This window comes from Chaetodon trifascialis, chromosome 24, assembly GCF_039877785.1.
Source record: "Chaetodon trifascialis isolate fChaTrf1 chromosome 24, fChaTrf1.hap1, whole genome shotgun sequence".
In the NCBI taxonomy this organism is placed as follows: domain Eukaryota; kingdom Metazoa; phylum Chordata; class Actinopteri; order Chaetodontiformes; family Chaetodontidae; genus Chaetodon; species Chaetodon trifascialis.
In genome coordinates, this window is record NC_092079.1 from 11,805,102 (window position 1) to 11,823,974 (window position 18,873).

At 44.6% G+C, this 18,873-nt stretch overlaps 1 protein-coding gene across 3 annotated transcripts in view; it reads right to left on the reverse strand.

The window, feature by feature from the left end:
• The window catches only part of mcf2la (mcf.2 cell line derived transforming sequence-like a), a 37,627-nt gene extending 21,048 nt beyond the window's left edge, over positions 1 to 16,579 (reverse strand). For 2 of the 3 annotated variants that reach the window (XM_070994218.1, XM_070994216.1), the window contains exons 1-2: positions 16,559 to 16,579; positions 16,348 to 16,473 (exon numbers count right to left, since the gene is read on the reverse strand). In XM_070994218.1, the coding sequence (XP_070850319.1) occupies positions 16,348 to 16,459 (112 nt within the window). In that variant the 5' untranslated portion in view covers positions 16,460 to 16,473; positions 16,559 to 16,579. Of the gene's footprint in view, positions 1 to 7,001; positions 7,214 to 16,347; positions 16,474 to 16,558 lie in introns of those variants that run through there. The other variant, XM_070994217.1, reaches the window with a different exon arrangement.
• Between the last annotated feature and the right edge of the window lie 2,294 nt (positions 16,580 to 18,873).

The following is an 18,873-nucleotide window of genomic DNA, read 5'->3' on the forward strand; positions in this document are numbered from 1 at the left end:
TGTGCATCACTGCTTTAACGCAGCAGCCACAAGAGTTTCACATTGCTGTTTCCAGTCTGCCCATCACGAACTGGTATCGTCACTGTTAGCAATAAATCAGCTTTGGGGGTTTTAGGGGAAATGCAGATACAAACCTGAGACCTGTGTTAGGTACCAGGTGATTATTAGGAAAAAAACAGAGCACCACAGGGCTGAATTGTACAAACATATCAGACATTCAGGCGTCAGGCTGCTTTCACTGGTGCTGAACCTCTAAAACGTCCTGCTTTGTCCTCAGTCGAATGAATGAAATTAAACTATAGCGCTTAGGCTGCAAGTGAACCCCTTTACCCACCAAACAACACACACACACACACACACACACACACACACACGGGAAGTGGGGCAATGCGGGCCAAACACAAATAGTGATTATGGGGGGCCTAGAAAGAATGTCCCCCCGCCTCCTTGTACCCTTCCCCCAAGCCCTGACACCCCTTCAGCATTTCATTCATCCTTTTCTTCCAGGGGCTTAGCTGAGGGGCAAACCAATACAAGCCAGCAATCTTCCCATTAAAACTAAATATTCGACTGTTCAGCTCTATTTTCCAGTTTTCTCTGTGTTTCTACTCAGCCGTTAGACGTACGCTCAGGTCACTTTTGCTCTTGATTATGTCCTGATGTAACAGGTGTTGCTATAACAAACTGTGCGTCATAACTTTTCAGCCTGTTTTCAGGATTTCAACATGAGACTTACTCAAATGAAAACCAACCGAAACACACAGAGAGAGAGAGAGAGAGAGAGAGAGAGAGAGAGAGAGAGAGAGAGAGAGAGAGAGAGAGAGAGCATAAGCCCTGGATTTAGAGAGGTGAAAAGATAGTGAAGAGGAGGAGGAGGAGGGGGAATGAGGCAGTCGGAAAAAAGAGCGTAGAGGTGCTCTCGTCTCAATAGGATGAAATGGAGGACAGGGTTTCTTTACACATGCCTACATATTTAATGCGTTGGCCCGGCGCTAGCTGATACTGAGGATGTGTTTTCCCTGTGGTAGGGGGTCAAGAGCAGTACCACACACTAAAATACTGTAAAACACACACCAACAAATGCACAACTCCCAAGGAGATGCTGCAGTTAGCATCAACTGTTTTGATAACTGATGATTCTGTTGACTTCTCAGACGTGTTTTCATGCTTTCTTTATTAATCGAGAAGCTAATCAGCGGATAGATGAAATAATCTTTAGCTGCAGCCCCGTTGGAGTCTTGAATGTTGAAGCGTGAGCGCAGTCGCCACATTTGTGAGGGTATTATGGAGATGCAAGCTCTAACTTAGGACACAAAACATGCTTGTGTAAAAGAGCAGCACGGTTTCTTGCCTGCAGACTCCCTCCAAATTAGGGTTAAACTGGTGAATCAGTGAGCTGGAATCATGAGGCCGGCATTGGTCTGATTAAATAAAGTAGCAGTACTTGCCTTCAAACGGCGCTATGGTCTGAAATACCAGCGGTCTTGGTTTAGAACCAGCAGACTGATCTCAGCATCTCAACCTCAACAGTTAACAGTGTATAAGTGAGTACAATGTGACTTTACACAGTGTGTGTTGGGATTTGATTACCACTAACACTCCTTTGTAATGTGGAAAAACTCAATTTGTGCACACACTTTGATTACGTCAGTCCTCAGAGGTGAAAGACAGGCAACGGACCAATTACATCTCGTTACGCTGCGGTCCAGCGCACACACTCGAACCATGAGCACCTGATGCAAACCCAGCTGACGTCGTCCGCCTCGCTCACCTCCTCCTCCTCCTCCTCCTCCTCCTCCTCCTCCTCCTCCTCCTCTGTTCTGCGCTCGTGTTCCGACAGGTTTTCATTGCTAAACACACATTGTTCAGTTCAAAGATGGCAGACAGCTGTTCTCTGCTGGTTAATGGCGGCCAGCGCTGGTGGCCGGTCAAAGTTCAAAGCCGCTGGAAGCTGTCTGATGTTCACTCAAACACACACACACACACACACACACACACACACACACACACACACACACACACACACACACACACACACACACACACACACACACAGCTCTGTCTGTGGACTATGTTAAACACACAGAAGATCTCAGACATAGAGGGCAACTCCCATCAGGATACACTGATAACAGCAAACATCTCTTTATGATTTGTTGCTGGGATCAAATTACCTTCAGCGTTTTTAAATTAAAACCTGAGTGAGTTGTATATTTCCTTGCATATTTATACACTTTAAGGTAGCACCTTACAGATGCTACAGCTGCAAGAACGTGGCCACCTTTCAGCAGCTAGATTCAACCACTTGTTCCCCAAATTGCTGCCTAAAATGCTGATTATTAATATGCATGCAAAAACTCTGATGAACGTACCACAATAACGCTCGTTTATCTAATATGTACGTATAACAATATTCCAGGTGGAGTCTTTAATGTGACTACCACAGAAATAAATTGTCAGATCAAGACATTCGTATTAAAAAAGCACAACAGTGATGTCGCAGAGACACATCGAGCACTCAGGAGTCAGCGAGGCCTTCAGCTCTCCAGCTGCTGCTCTGCAATGCACACATGCAAAGGACGGACGTGAAATGTAGACTTGAGGGCTCCAGGTTGGAGAAGGTTTGTGTGTATATGTGTGTGCGCATGGTGAGGGTGTGGCCACAGGGTTGGAAGTTTCTGCGTTGGTATCGAATGTCAGCAGAGAGGGAGATGGTCACTTGCATTGTGTGTGTTTGCATGTAGGAAAGCAAGGATTTGCCAGCCGCCCTGCAGCTGTGTGTGTGTGTGTGTGTGTGTGTGTGTGTGTGTGTGTGTGTGTGTGTGTACATGCACTTGTGTGAGGGAATCCAAGCTCTATTATCTGGAATTATAGTCAGGGTTTACCAAAGCCCATCTGTCACTGCTGTGGGCTCTCTAACACACACACACACACACACACACACACACACACACACACAGGGACACACCATGCCAAACAACAACTGGGTCACAGGGCCAACGGTGGCCTGGAATGTGTGTGTGTGTGTGTGTGTGTGTGTGTGTGTGTGTGTGTGTGTGTGTGTGTGTGTGTGTGTGTGTGTGTGTGTGTGTGTGTGTGTGTGTGTGTGTGTGTGTGTGTGTGTGTGTGTGTGTGTGTGCGTGGTGCCCATACCCAAACCCAAAGCTTGACTTACTGTGGATCAGGAAAACCAGCAGCCAGACAATTATCAAAATGTTGCCGACAGTCACGTGAATTGTTTGGGTTGCGATCAGGGGACACCCAGGGGTCACGGAGGTCAGTCCACGCTCATTTCACTTTCACATGCATGTCATTTAATAAAAATGAGCCCAGTTCAAGGATGCTTAGCAGGGATCCAGTAACAGGTCGCGTGTGGTTTGATGAAGGTGCTTCAGGGATCAGATCAGATCACAAGAACGATGCTAAATCATTTCATATTTATTTATCGTCCAGCATGTCATGTCTTGGTGAGGCCAAGGAGCGAGAAGCGACGCGCACTGCCTCCGTTCAGCAACGGTTAGAAATCCAGAACAATGGCTTCAGGCCTGACTCTGTCGCTGGCACCGCGCCCTGGCCTACTGAATAGACGGTGGCATCATCATCTCAGCCAAACAACACACTACTGTCCGCCTGTCCGCAGTCTGCGCTGCCGTCACAACACACACACGCTGAGAGGCTGGGTCCCCGTCCAACGCTCGGGCAAACTGTACTCAAACCTGATGCAAAAACCGGCAATTAGCTGAGATTCCATTATCTGGGATGACAAAGAATTTGTGTACAGACGAATAAATAATGCACATGTATTACATCAATTACTGCTCGCCAGCGTCAGATCATGTCAAAATACGGACACTGCGATTTATTCAGTGAATGTTTCTCTTGTGATTTAGGCCAAATATTTAGTGCCAACAACTGTATGAGCTCAAAATGTTTGCATCTGTCCACTAAGTATCAGTATCAGCGCCGGCTATCTTAGCTTAGCATAACCGCTGGGAGCTTACCATCACCTCTAAAGCTCACTAATTAAAATCTTGCAGCTTGTTTGTTTAATCTGGACAAAAACTGTAGAGTAAAAGTGACCAGATGTGGTTTTGCTGAGTTGTCAGTATTTGATTGCCAAGCAGCAATTTGTGCACCAAGAAAATTTTGCTCCGGCCAAAATGTCTCGATCTGAGCGCACACAGCCGACCTGGAGTCTGATGGAAATTTATGGAAATCGCTGCGAGTTGTTGTGCCATCTGCGGTGCAGCTCACTAAACGACAAAGCATGTACTCGCAATCTTGTGGGTTTTAAATCCAGGTCCTCCTCCCTTCCTCTCTCTCCACCATTAGAGTTAAAAAAACAACAGACTAAGAGCTCAGCTGGGAGTAAAACAGCAGCCTTTTTTTTTTTAGCTGCCTCTGGCCATAGCTACCAGTCATTACACTCCGTGGAACAAAGAAAACATGAAAACTGAGAAAGACGGAGAGGCGGAAGAGAAGGACGGCTGCAAAGAATCCAGGAGGACTCTGTTTTTACCTGCCCTAAAAGAAACTTGCAGGAAAAATCTGGCATGTGATCGCTGATAAATCAATTGTAATATTAACAGAGGAGAGGAAACTTGGACTGTGGCACGCTGCTAACACACCTCTGTGCTGAGGTTGAGTAGGTCATAATCAAAAGGTCAGCAGTCCTCTGCAGAAAGTGATCCCTCCCTTCAAAGCTCATATGTAGGGCATGATGAAAGGCCCCGCTGCCCCGGGCTATGATATACAGCTTTTCAGAGTATCATTAGTTTCAGCTCAGCTGTGGTATGTTTGCATGTGCAGGTTTGCATTGTGCGCATGCAGAATGCGTTCATTCAGGGCCACTCCACCGACTTTATAGCTCACGTTGAAGAGGGCTTAGCTTCTGAAAGACAACAATCTAATGACACATGGGCTCATCAGCAAACGCCAAATGACATCTGGATGCAGCGAGGTCAAATATGAAGTCATCATTTAACTGCAGGAGTCACTGGAGCACGATCAATATGTCGCTCCTTTTAAAAATCAATATGTTTGTTTGCTTGTTGCGTCTTGTTCCCATCATCCTATCCGCCCTCTGGGATCATTAAAGATTCATCCCGTCCACTTAATCCAGTTTAGCTCTCCGCGCTGACTTTATTGATCATGTCCTCTTGCTTCTGTATTGATACAGTTTGTTTGAGGACAAAATAAATTGACTGAAAGATGCACGACAGCAGACAGCCGCTGCTCCAACAGAGAAACGCTGTTCTACATCCTAGATTGCATTATGGGAGCTTAGCTGAGGCTTGTCAACTTCTAATCTTGACTTGGCACAAAGCAAAGTTGGAAAGGTTGATACCTCGATACAGTGTGTGTTTGTGGGTGTGTGTGTGCGAGCAGTTAACCTCGGTCCATCTGCCTCTAAAGCAAACACCATCTCTGCGCAGCAACACAAAACAAAACACACCGCGCGGCACACACACCTGAGCAAGCCGGCAGAGGGCCAAGAAAAGCACACACACATCTCCATGGATTATTATCAACGCTGCACATCAGAGCAAACTGAATTAAAGAGATGGAGTCGACCAATGGCCACACACACATCTGAGAGTGGAAATAAGGGGGAGGAGATGTTGACATTCAAACTCTCAAAAGGGTTTTGTCCCCGCGCTGCTCCCAGCTGACAAGAGGAAATGCACTGTGTTAATGGGGACGAACGTGATTAACATGCCGCCAGTGTGCTCCGCTGTGTACTGTACGGAGGACGGACAGACGGACCTCACGTTAACGTCCAGCGCACTTCAGCACACAGCCAGGACCTCAGGACAAAACTGTCCACCTCAGATTGGCTTACGTAACCGTCTGATGGATAATAATGCCTTCAGCAGGAAGAGAGTCTTTGAGTAATGAGGAAAAAAAATCAATGTGGATGACAAAGTGAGGTCCTGCTCATTCACAGCGTTTCACACCCATCCAGAAGCTTCTAACGAGAGATTCGTCACACACTGATGATTTTGTCTCCGTCCAACACTTTGTCCAATATATCTTTACAAGCGGAGGCCAGACTGAGATATTCCCCTCAACATGATTCATGATGCTGCTGCTGACTGCTTGACTTTGATATTCTGCTTTAACATAAACACATTTTTTTTGATAAAGATCCCTCGACTCATTCAGAGAACTGCGACCAAGACACACACTGGGAGGCATTTTATAGTTGAAAAATAGACTTTTTGCTGCTCTCGGTGGACAAACTATGCAATGATTACACTAAATTATTTCAAGTTTATGTCTTACTGTAATTTCTTGTAACATATCTATAACAAGCTAAATAATTAGCTTGAATAGCTTTGGCTCAGGTTCTGGGCTAATCCTCACCAAATTGTACATGGGAACGACCTGATGGCAAACAAACACCTGCGTCACCTTCCAGCCAATCAGAAAGGGGGATTTTCAGTGGCCATTGTGTAAAATTATTTAATATCACATGCACAGTTTGTAGTATTATGCACAGATGTGTGGAAATATACTGTACTGTAAGTACATTTTTCTCTTTTTGAATCCTAAATTCAGCAAATAATTTGATATTTTGAGGCAGGTTTACATTGTTTCCTGTTCCTGTTTCAAACTTTTCAAATCCAAAGCGATATAACTACACTGAGTGAATCATAGTTGACTCACTGTGAATAACAAATACTGCATGGACACTCCTTCTGTCTTGACTACAGCCATGACAAAAACAACCTCTAACTAATAAACAATTTGCTGTGTTGTCATTCACTCTCAGCGGCCTCAGTAGTGCTACGGGAGTTTAATATCCACTACTTTAAAGCTCTAAAAGGTACGCAGGACTCTGTTTTACCACCTGCTCAACCTGTGAAGCCAAAGTCTGCTGCTGCACATGATAACAGACACACGAACAGGAAAGCACCTGCAGGCCTCTCATGGTCTTATTCCTGCAGGTGACACTCATACACCCATCACACACTCAGACAGTCACATGCACACTCTACCTGTCATCATCTTCAGCTGCAGCCACAGCCTGGTGATATCGTGGCAGAGTTGAGACACTCGGTTTAGAGCCATGCTGTTGCCGGTACATGTATGCCCCCTGATGCACATGCACACACACACACGCCGTTAAAACACATTCACACACGGCCACATATCCTGTCAGAGCGCATCACGGTGGAAGCTCAGGCAGCCCATTCCGCCACGGCCGAGCACTTCAGCCTCTAACTGAGCTGTCACTGCACGGCGCAGCCCACACACACACACACACACACACACACACCTCCCCCCTCCTCATGTGTGCCAGCAAGCAGGCGGAGTTTCAGCTGATCCGCCTCCAGTTTCACATTTCACACCGTTTTCACTGATGGACAGAAGAAAAAGTCTGAACGATAAACCAAAACATGCACACAGAAAACCATGTGCACTGACTTCCCAAGACATACTAACATGATAATGATTATTGTTAATTATGATCGCTCCCATGCACAATCTGTCTGCAGCCTGGTTCAAAGACACTGAGTTAATAAATTAGATTACTGCATGAATGCATCTCTTTGTTTTGTACATGAAGCAGCATGAAATATGGTGTAAATTAGCTGAAACGAAGAGGATCTCTCGGCCAATACTAATTCGTTTTTAAAGGTTTATTTCCATTTTTATGGCGGATGTCTGTCTGTCAGTCAGCCTTTTAAACAGAAATAAATAAGCAGATAAAGTTGGGACAGCTGTCAACACCAATCTTAAAATCTTTTCGTTGGTTATGTTAAGTCGTGCTGTTTAGATCTGCTTCTGCACGATGTGTTTCTGCAGGTAATGAGAGATGTCACGATAGTAAAATTAAAAATGAGTTTATGTCACTACTGCATGAAGTATGAGGTTTCATCTGATCAAATTTTTGTCACAAAACTACATTAATTGATATTAATCTATAAAGTATTTGACAGTATTTTTGAGTTTTTCGTCTTTCTTTAATGTCTGACTTCATGTCTGGCTTTTTTTTTGTAGAATATCGAGCAGGCAGAGACGTGAACCGACAGCGCGGCTCAGATTCGGCTAATGTGAGGTAAGCTTGATTTCTGTGTGTACTGTCTGTGAATACTGGACTCCTGCGTGTGCCAGGGGGAGCGAAGGCCTCTCTCTCTGCTTTCTCACACTCTTTCCCACACACACACAAACACATGCAATGCCAGCGAAGACAGCAGGGGGACCCAGTGTGCCACACACTGAAAATGTGAACAGACCCTCAGGAGCTCGATTCACAAAACGCAGCCCTGCAGAGGAAAACACACACGTTTAAACTGCCATTCTGTCGCTTCACATCCTGTGTGTGTAAGATGAGCACACTCAATCATTGTGACCATTACTTTTTTTTTTTTTTGTCGTGTCCCACACAAGTCCCCCCACTTAATCTAAGTATAATACGAAGTTGCTGGAGTAGCCCTTTAAGAGTTAACTTCCCATGAGACCCATTTTCCTCTTTTTCCCCTCTCTTCCTCTTTGGTGTCAGCCAGCTTTTAATAGCAAATAGATCAATCTGAGTCTATGAAACCTCACTGAACTTAATACAGACATGCTCTCGAGTCGTGTTGGGACTGTATTACAGTATGACACCTCAGAAGGAGGCTGATCGAGAAGCATCACGTTCGTCTTCAGGCCTCCTCTGTGACACCGCTGACCAGCACAAAGGGGATAATCCGTGCTCACATGCATGAACAAACACACAAACACACATGCAGAGGCAGGGAAACCCCTTCCTCAATCTGTCTGTGTGGTCCCTCGGTCTCAGCATAAAGTACACGCCGAGTCGTTTTATTAACTTGCACAATAGTTTTACTCGCAAAGGCAAATATGCGCCGTCCCAGATGAACTGAATCCGTCATCCATCCAGCCACCAGTGGAATTTTAAGACAAACGTTTACTAAAATAAAGTGACGTCACAGTGGTATAAATTCTAGAAAGTGTGAGGTTAAGAATTAGATTAGCGCCAAATCGAGGTAAGATTATCAACAAATGAAGGGATTCAAGTGAGTTTGAGCCGCCGGGATTTTAAAAAAATGGCGGTCTGTTAGCGTGGTGTCAGACTGCAGGCCTGCCTGTGTGTGTTTACCTAACCTCAGATTTAGATGATAGAGCATGCTGGCTGTGAGAGAGGAAGCAGCAGAGGGTTTATAATGGTTCATTTCCTGTCTCTGCCGATTTATCCTGAAACAGCCCCGACAGCAGCCGGCTTCACCCAGTGGCAGCAGGTTTACACTTCCACCCTCAACACTCACATTTTAACTGAATTACAGATTAATGTTAACAGTTCTAGTTTATTGTGACAGATCAGCGCATTTCCGGTGGACATCATTCTTATATTTCCCAACTGTCAGCTGAAAATTTGGATGATTGGACGAATACATCAGCTCTCAGCCTCTGACTGAGCTCATCACCAGTCGTTTTCCCTTTTTTGGGGGGTGATTTTTGTCTTTTTATTTTGCAACCGCAGCCTGTTTCAAACATCCATCAGTCTACAGACCGACTTCCTGCGTAATCTGACCTACTGTACTCGCTGTTGTCAGCACACAGCTTTCTGGTATAATGAGGAATCAGTGTTTTATTATTATGCAACACTCATTTTCAGTTTAACCTCAAAATAAAGAGGTTTAGATAATCTGGCTGAACTGAACTGAACTGTCTGATGGATCACATTTTGACTCTATTTTCACATTTGCAATGACCTATTTGATACGAGTCGCAGCCTTTCCTGATAAAAAATGAAAGTTATGAGAAATAAATCACAATCTATGGATCTATTTTCCAGTTATTTACAGTATATGATAGGAATGATCATTTCTGATGACCTCAAGTCTTTTCAAACTTTAATCTACTTTTGATCCAGGTGAAGACATTTATTAGTTTGTAAAATTCCACCTCGTCACATGATGAGTTTCATTATGATGTGAGCTTCAAACTTCTCTTATGAAAGTCATCATACAGACGCACAGCGGCTCATATGACACTGACTTCAGGTCATTTTCATGCGAGGGAAGAAACGCAGGTGTGTGTAAGTGCATCAGTAAATGTGGCGCATGCAAAGCCTCGAAAATCAACTTTGACTTAAAAATACTTTGTGACGTGTGAACGAGCATCTGTGGGATGCAGAGCAGACTTCAGTGTGTCTAAAGGATGTAAAGGAGACCTGTTTGTGCCTGCATGTGCATGTATGAGGGATGTGGTGCAGACTACAGCGAGAATAACCCCCAGCTGAATTATCTATTCGAGACTTGCCCCCCATGTCTGTGTCGGCAGGGACAAAAACCCTATTGACTCCTTCCGCTCCAGGATCAAACGCTATTGGCCGGCTGGAGCGTAAACAGGAAGACACCAATAGAGAAGTGAGTCACAGGCCGAACCAGTTAAGGATAAGTAGGAGAAGAGAACAAGGTGTGATTAATTAATCTGCAAAAATCCACGTTTGCATTTCTTCCTGTAGGAAAATTCAAAGTGATAAATCAGATTTCAGCCGTTTTTGACTATCATGAGACTTCATGTCTCTGAAATAGGAAACCGTTTGAGATCATTTTCCCTGCTCGCAGTAAAGACAATGAACTTGAAGAAGAGGAGCATGAGTGGAAGGGTCAGGGTCACACACGCCAAGAATTCAGATGAAGACCCGGGACTTCACTTCAAGAAGTCACCTGGTGTCAAATAAATCAGAGAGAGAGGGATATTATGGGAAAGACGGTTAAAATGATGGGAAACAGACTGCAAAATCATGTGAATACTCATGAATGAGGAAGTAATGTCATTTAGAGGGAGGGCTGGCATCTGTCACGATGGATCATCATTCAGGGGAACACCACAGGAAGCAGCAGCTGACTCTCATGCAGTTTTGGTGGTGCGTTTTTCACAAATACTGCATTAATTTTGATGAATTACCAGACTTTAGCAGCGTAATTTAAACTTAAGTTTAAACCTATCACAACAAAGACCTGTCCAGAGAAGAAGATCTCCAAATATGTCTCACCTCATGTCTTAGCATCTACGTTTTATATCCCCAAACAAACAAGTGATGGAAACATGGCCGACAGTCAGCAGGAAAATAAGATCAAGAGCAAAAAACACAGCACCTGTCTCCCTGACGCAGCCTCTCTAGAATAGCTCCTGCTAAAAATACACATATCGTCTCTAAATACAGACCAAAGCCCACAGGAAAGCAGACCAGAATAGACCTGAACCATCACTGATGGGCACCAAGATGTAAAAACCATCCTTCAGTGCTCACGTGCACACAAACGCCCATGAGTCTGCATGGTTAATGGTGTACAAATATTAAGCAGTCTTTTGTTAATACACGCACACACACACACCTTTCCTCCTCTATCTGTCACAGACACACATACACACACGGGCTGTCAGATAGTCTGGTCACCTTCTGTCGAACCACCTTGAGTAAATAAGGATGCAGGAATACGCTATATTACTTTATATCTAACTCCTGGTCACACGGATAAAGAGTGGCTATGGACACATTATGCACTTGACCAGCAAAGCCCAGTTTATACAGACGTGGTTGAAACAGCTGGGAAAATTAACAGCTGTGCACGAGCACACAGCTTGATTTAGGACCAGACTTTGATAGTTAGTCTGCAGTGCACTGACCCCCAATTTTTTAAGCTTGTGTAGGGACGACTTTTCATAGGAACAGAGGCTGGTAGGATGGAAAAGTGCATGTGATCATCATGTGGCAAACAGGCACAACTAAGAGAAAAAGCGGCATTCGCAGATTGTGGACATCACTCATAGCGCTTCGTTCAAATCGAATGTGAAACGAGACACTGGACATGAACTCAAACACCACAATCAACACACACATCCCTCCAAAACTCACGGTGCAGCTGCTCACAGCACTGGGTGTATCTGTAGTAGCTCTTCATCTCCTCCAGTGAGATGCAGACAAACCTCGCTCCTCCATAACCCTCTTTTCCCGTGCATTCCTTCATCCCGTGCCTCTGCCTGCTCCCCTCTTCCTCCCTTACCGTCTTCATGTCCACAGGTAGAGAGGAGAGCACCACCCACCTCATCCTGCTCACTTCGTTTGTATTTCCAAAACCCTCCCCATCTGCCTCTCTCTTGCACACACACACACACACACACGCACGCACACCTGTCAAAGTTTCTTGAGGGATTACATCACTCGTCTTTGCTCTGCCCCTCCCTCTGCCGTGGGAATCAGTATGCCTACAGTATATCAGTATATCTGTATCTGTACAGCGTATCTGACAAAGAGCAGAACTGATACCAGAGCACAACTGACAGTATTTTGCATTTTTAATGGCTTGCAGTTTTGGCACAGATGCTGTCACATAAAGAGCCTTCTTTTTCTTTAACGGGGGCGTGCGACGGGCTCGAACAGGTGTCAGCGTGGACGTGAACAGATGTCGTAAAATCTGCAGATTTGAGAGCACTGGTGAACATAAAAGTTACATAAATTAAAGGGTAATTCAGGTAGTTTTCAACTCTGTTTTTACATACTTTGAGCTTGTCAGTGGCAAAAGCAAGCACTCGGTGGATGTACTTTAACAGCAGAGGCGCCTGCACCTATCAGTCCAGGTTTAAAGATACTGGAATTACCCTTTAAAGAGTTCATAGTCCATCCGGGAGCTGATTGCCAGCGTGACTCCTGCAGCACAGACCTAAGCTGCTTCTTCACTCTTAAACTGAAGAAAGGCTTTTACCTGCAACCACACAAACACTCCCGCTTGCCTGTATTTGGACCATAACACTGATAATGCCAATATTTTGCTGCCGATTGTGCTGCTTTAGCTACAATCACATGCTACTCAGAGCTAAAGCTCGTAGCTTTAACTCTCAGCCTCAGCAGCATGTTGTGAGTCAGATATCTTCACTGAATATCGGATAAAGAGCCTGAAGCGATTTTATTGTTTGAACGGAAAAGCTCAAGCGCAAAATAAACCTAATCTAATGTCTACAAACCAAGATTGCTCCCCTGACCTGTCTGGTTTCTGGCCCTGTGAGAAAGTTGCTGATGTGGACAAATATTGATTAGGCTGTGCCGCGTGACTATGGCGTGTTTTAAACCTGACCTTTTAAACCTGACCTCACATGTAACCCTGAAATGACCCTTTTACGAAGTGTCAGATCAGTGGAAATGTGCCTGCTTCTTGTCTATCCTACTCAACAGGCTTCCAGAAGTAGAATAACAACTCCATACAATAAGAGGACTCACCTTGTCTGTAAGTCTGCGTGCGTTTGTGATTCTGTTTCCTTTCTGCTGGTCGACGGACACAGCAAATGCTGCCTGGCATGATAAACGTCCACCAGTCTGCTTCTCCCCCGAATCACTTTCTTTGACTTTCTGTTTGTCTGCCTGCTTATCTGCCCCTCAACTATCCAACAAGAGGGCAGACACGTGGTTAATTATCAATTTGTCACTCACAATGGCTATAGTCAGGGGGCTTGCTCTGCAAAAAGTGACAGCTACTGCTGAGGATGATGGGGATTTTCCAGTTAAGAGTTTGTTAAATGTGATATTTTCAGACAGATAATGTGCAGATGGAAGAAAGTGGGGCCTCTGCATAAAGATTTTCTGAATTTGCACCTTAAAAAGGGCCTTAATTGTTGAATTAAGATGCAGAAAACCGCTTTTTTAAGGTCAATGCATTCATGGCTGTTCCCCTCTGCGGTGCCTTTGGTCAAATCCGAGGTCACCCAAACTCCCACAGACACACTGAAGCATCAGCAGGAAGCTAAATAGTGAGGTTTTTCGAGTATGTTAGAATAATGAAGGGAGAAGCAAAGCAGGAGGAATCTCCCCGTGGTGACGGGAAATCCTGTCCTGTCATCCTGCCATATTGATCTAAATAACAGACACCACAGGCTCTTATAACATGGATGTGCAGCTACTGTGAGAGACGTACGCGTAACACAAAACGCACACCTGCGCTCCTCCAATGGGTGCGCGGAAAACAAACACTAACCTGTTCTCCAGGTCGGCTCGCGGCTCCTGCTGTCTGCGTGTCGGGTCAACAGACTGATAGACACGAACAGATTGTGAAGCAGTCCGCTCAAAACCTCTTGGCCCTCTTGAATTAACTCCAAAAGAGACATTGTCACATCAGAGTCGGCTTCATGCTACAGTATGTCTATGAGCTTGTTGGAGCCGCCTGTCTCTTCTCCTCCTCCTCCTCCTCCTCCTCCTCCTTGATGAAGCTGCCGGGTTTGTTCTTGTGAATGTGTGATTGTTTATCTCACTTAATGTCTGCTCTGTGTTTATCGCAGGAAGAGAGGGGTGGAGGGTGGGCTGTGACACAAACCCCCCTACAACTAATTACACTGACTTGCGTCTGTGTGCGTGTGTGTGTGCGTGTGTGTGTTGTCCCATGTCACAACTGAGGACAGATTTGGACTTTTCACCAGGGTTCAAAAGTACTCTAAAAACAGATTCTGTCGCCTTCATTTTTTTGGTTTTCCAGCTGAAAAGCACATAAACTTGAGCCTGATTTCACAAGTCTGAGCAGAAAGAGGAGTAATCTATTAAACTGGTATCAACAATGTGTGTTTTTCTGTGTGTGCGCATAAGTAATTCACGAGCACATGATCCGAAAAGCCACACAAGGCTCCCAAGAACAAACACTGCATGCAAAATTTGCCTGTTTCTATAGGCTTTGACACTGGAAATGTCAAAGCGACTGCAGCGTTATGTATGGACAGAGACATATCTGAGAGGCCTGTTCACATCTGAGATGATGAGTGAATGTGCGGCCAAATTAACAAGCTGAGTATCAGAAAACCAGAGAACTCGAACCTGATAATCAGGCTGAAGTGCCACTTGGTTTCACTTCATCGGAGGGACTGCCTTCACTGAGGGAGAGCAAACGTGGGCACAAATTTAGAGATCTGAAACTTGGCAACAACAATCATAGAAACTAATGAACTATTTACGCCAGAGAAACAAAACTGCTACTTGTTTCCCCCGTGGTGACCTTACTTAAGCCCCATGAATGATCATCTTGTACTTGCCAGTGTGATATGAACAGTAAATCACTGATAACTCACTGAATTTAAGTTAGAGGCAGTAATAAATCAGCAGTGAGTGAGCAGCTGAGTGATTGATATGACGGTCAGTGCTTTTAATTCTCCTGTCACTCGAAAACACTCTGCCACATGTCAGAAGCTACAATAAGTGTCTCATTGGCCTCGATAGCGGCAACCAAATGGGGCGCTTTTGGGGCATTTGTGGCAAAAAGGGGGAGAAACCTAAAATGAAACTGGTGCCATCCTTTCAGGTCTCACATTATCTTTATGTCATCTAATTCATCATCGCACAATCACACAGGCATTCCCGAGTTAAACCTCAAAGGGCAGCCGGCAGACATGGTCATGCCCGTTGCATTATGTGCCATTTTGCACAATTAGATTTAGTAATCAATCAAGGAGAAGAGTCACACCCCGAGAGATCCAAACCTACGGCCTCCTGCTCTGACACGGCTTCAAAACTGAGTTATTCCTGCTTATTCTCAGTGAAGCTCATCCTCCAACTGCTTTCTTGAAGTGATTTATAATAATTAATACCATTTGTATCTGTCTTTCAAACAACAATGCGTTTTACCTTTAGCATTGAGCTGTATAGTTTGACAAAGTCAACACAAGACCACATGAAAATATGTCCTGCAATGCGTTTTTTTCCAGCTTTACAGCGATTTCTCCAGCCAAAGCTGCTACACACAGCTAAGGCCTGCGTTCAGTCCCTATTGATCGACTCTCCCAATCTATCACGGCTGACTGGGATCTCAGAGCGAAGTGAGTATTATCTCCTTGTCGCTGCACTAGTGACTCCTACTAATTGGACAAAGTCTGTGTGTGGAGGAGGTCGAGAAACGGGGGAATCACGTGAACTTATTCAGATTTTGAGAGAAAAAGCAACTGAAAAACCTAAAATTCAAAAACACAGATTCAAAATCAAAAGCGACCTGATATTTGCAGCATGGCATCATTTTCCCTTGAATTCATTTTGCCCCATTTAACTCATCAAATGAAACACAGTACTTGCGACCTATGCATAAACACGCGTCAGCCCTTACAGGACATGCAAATTTATCTGTATTAAATCACTTGTGATAAGCAGCTCTTACACTCAGATGGAATAACTCGAACACCTGCTGCAACGGAGAAGAGTAAATACGTCGAGTTTAAGCATAATGTGTGCACCAGAGGCTCATTTCAGTGTCAGGTGTAAATGAAAACTCTACCTCAGAACAATGCAGGCCAAGAGTTCATGCATCCCTTACACCATATGAGTACAGAGGACCCTAAACAGACACACAAGACAGGGACCCCTACCACTAACTGTTGACAGCACCTCCAGCGTTTGCTCCAGGTCGTCTGGTACCGACAGCTGCTCTCCCATCCTCGCCCCTGGACACCAAACCTCAGCAGACTCTCCTCTTTGCATGTGCTTCACAGCTCCTGCAAGAGCACACACAGCAGCTATTACTGAAAGGACAAATATAAGAGTAGATCTTAAAAAAACAAAACTGAACCATGACCGTACTTGAGCAGCAGACTGGGGAGAGAGTGCACAGCAGGAATAATGAGAAGCGAAAGAGGCTAACGGACTGTCCATTTAATTTGGTCAGCAGTGTACAGAGAGAGAGAGGGGAGGAAGGAAGAGACACACACGGGACGGCAGTGAAGGTACTTTTGCAATTGCGTAACACATAACAACATCCATGCCTCTGTGCACCAAACACACACGTCTGTCCTCAGTGGTGTTAACGACATTAGTGATGCTAATTTTACCCTTGCTTTAAATTGAGCTGCGCAGCGGTTTAGCCCAGCGTTTGGACGTGTGTGGTCAACTCAGGTCAACCTGTTGGATTGTGATGATAAATAACACAATGCTGTTGAGAGACATACATGACAGGAGGAACGGGCATGGTGTCAAAGTTCAGTGTTTTAAGCTGTTTTCTTGCATGTGAGGAGTGTGTCCATAAATATCTGACCTGGTCTTCAAAAACTGACTTTCTCACACAGATAGCACGCACACCTGATGACCTCTGGGAGAACAATCAGAGCAAATTTATCCAATTCCCCCCACCCAATTACAGGTCCCCTCACAGTGGCTCCTTTCATTGCTTTGACAATAGAGCAGCATGCCCTTAGTCATATGAACAGAGATCTTGTGATGTGGTGGTATATGCCAGGCTAAATAAAGACCAAGACTTGTCCCACACGCAACACAATGTGACACCTCTAACAGCCAAGTTTACAGATGTGGCCGAAGGGATTTCTAGAGCACATGGGAACGAGTCAACGGTTTGTGTGTTTTCCACGGAAAGCCCCTAAATCTTAATTTCAGTTTCAACTTCAAGTTCCCACCACAGCCAATATTTGCTCTTGTGTTTTTTAAAAAGTGGACCAGAACTGGGGGGGCAAACACCCCTGTTCACATAATGTTCTCTTCATCATCATCATCCCTCCAAACCTGATTCCAAAATCTCAGCATTATCTGCAGGTCAAATACCACATTATGCAAACCAGGGGCTTAAAACAGAAGCATGTCTTCACAGCAGCATGCACTCACATCACACAGCACATACAGCTTCACATGCACATGCATCTCATCTCAGTCTCCCCCTTTGCCGTCCCCAATGCCATTCTGCAGGGATTTGTAGAGTCCAATTTGTTCACTGTTTCTAAAAACCAGTTAACCATTTGTATGCCGAATTGTCAACCAGCTTATCTTCATTAAAATATCCCTTGCGGAGTGAATAGCTATGCTTTGCCGATATGAAAACATTTAATTTGCACAATTAAGAATAGAGTTTGGCGTGCGAGCGTCTTCGTAAGGTACCTTCACTGATAGCGCTGTAAAATGAATATGCCTGCCGACAGATCTGCGCTGCCTCCCTGCGTCCTGTTAGGAAACTGCATACATTTATCTGTCACAGCACCAGAAGTGGATTTTGTGCTTTAACGTGTAAATAATTGATTGTTAATATCGTGCGTTCCAATGAAAACGGTCCGTCCTTACCTGCATGTCATCCGCCAGTCGCACAGCTCCTCCTACCCAATTAATTGGACCCAGTTCGGTCTCCTCCTCCTCCTCCTCCTCCTCCTCCTCCTCCTCCTCCTCCTCCTCCTCCTCCTCCTCCTCCTCCTCCTCCTCCTCCTCCACCACCTCCCTTGCCTTGTGTTTCTCATACTGTATGAAGGTATTTTGGTTAGCCTGCTTGTCAAGAATCCTTTTTTACTGAATTAGCTCACTAACTCGAACTTTACAGATGGCTAAATTTAGAGGAAAGTGATGGAAGAAATTAGAAATATGTCATATTTCTTTCTGGGGTTTTTTTTTATTATCTTTTGAGCCCACAGTTATCTAACGACCACCTGTTGCTATGTTTGAAAGAAACATTAAGATAAGCAGAATAATACCAAACACGTGTAACAGTGTCGCCTTGTCTCTGCTGTGTTTTACATAAAAAAAAGTGATTTTAATACAGGCATATCTGGTAAACAAATAACAGACAGCTGAAATGAAACCGCTGCTAGAAATTAAATACAAAATGACAAGCTGCAGTTGTGTCATCTGTCCACTAGATGTCAGGATTACCCTATAAATTCTAATAACTCAATGAGTCGCTGTGACATCTGTGGAGTAAAATGACAGCTGGAGAATCTATGACACACAAGTATTTAACTATCATAAGTCTGAATGTTTCTGCTGAGGGTCACAGAGGTCAGGAGTGTGTATTCATGTGAAGGTCAGGGCAAGAGAAGTAGGTCAAAAATGTTATTAATTTTGTACTTCAATGCATCAAATGTCTTTCGCATGATGTCATTTGTGAGATAGATGTCAGATATTTC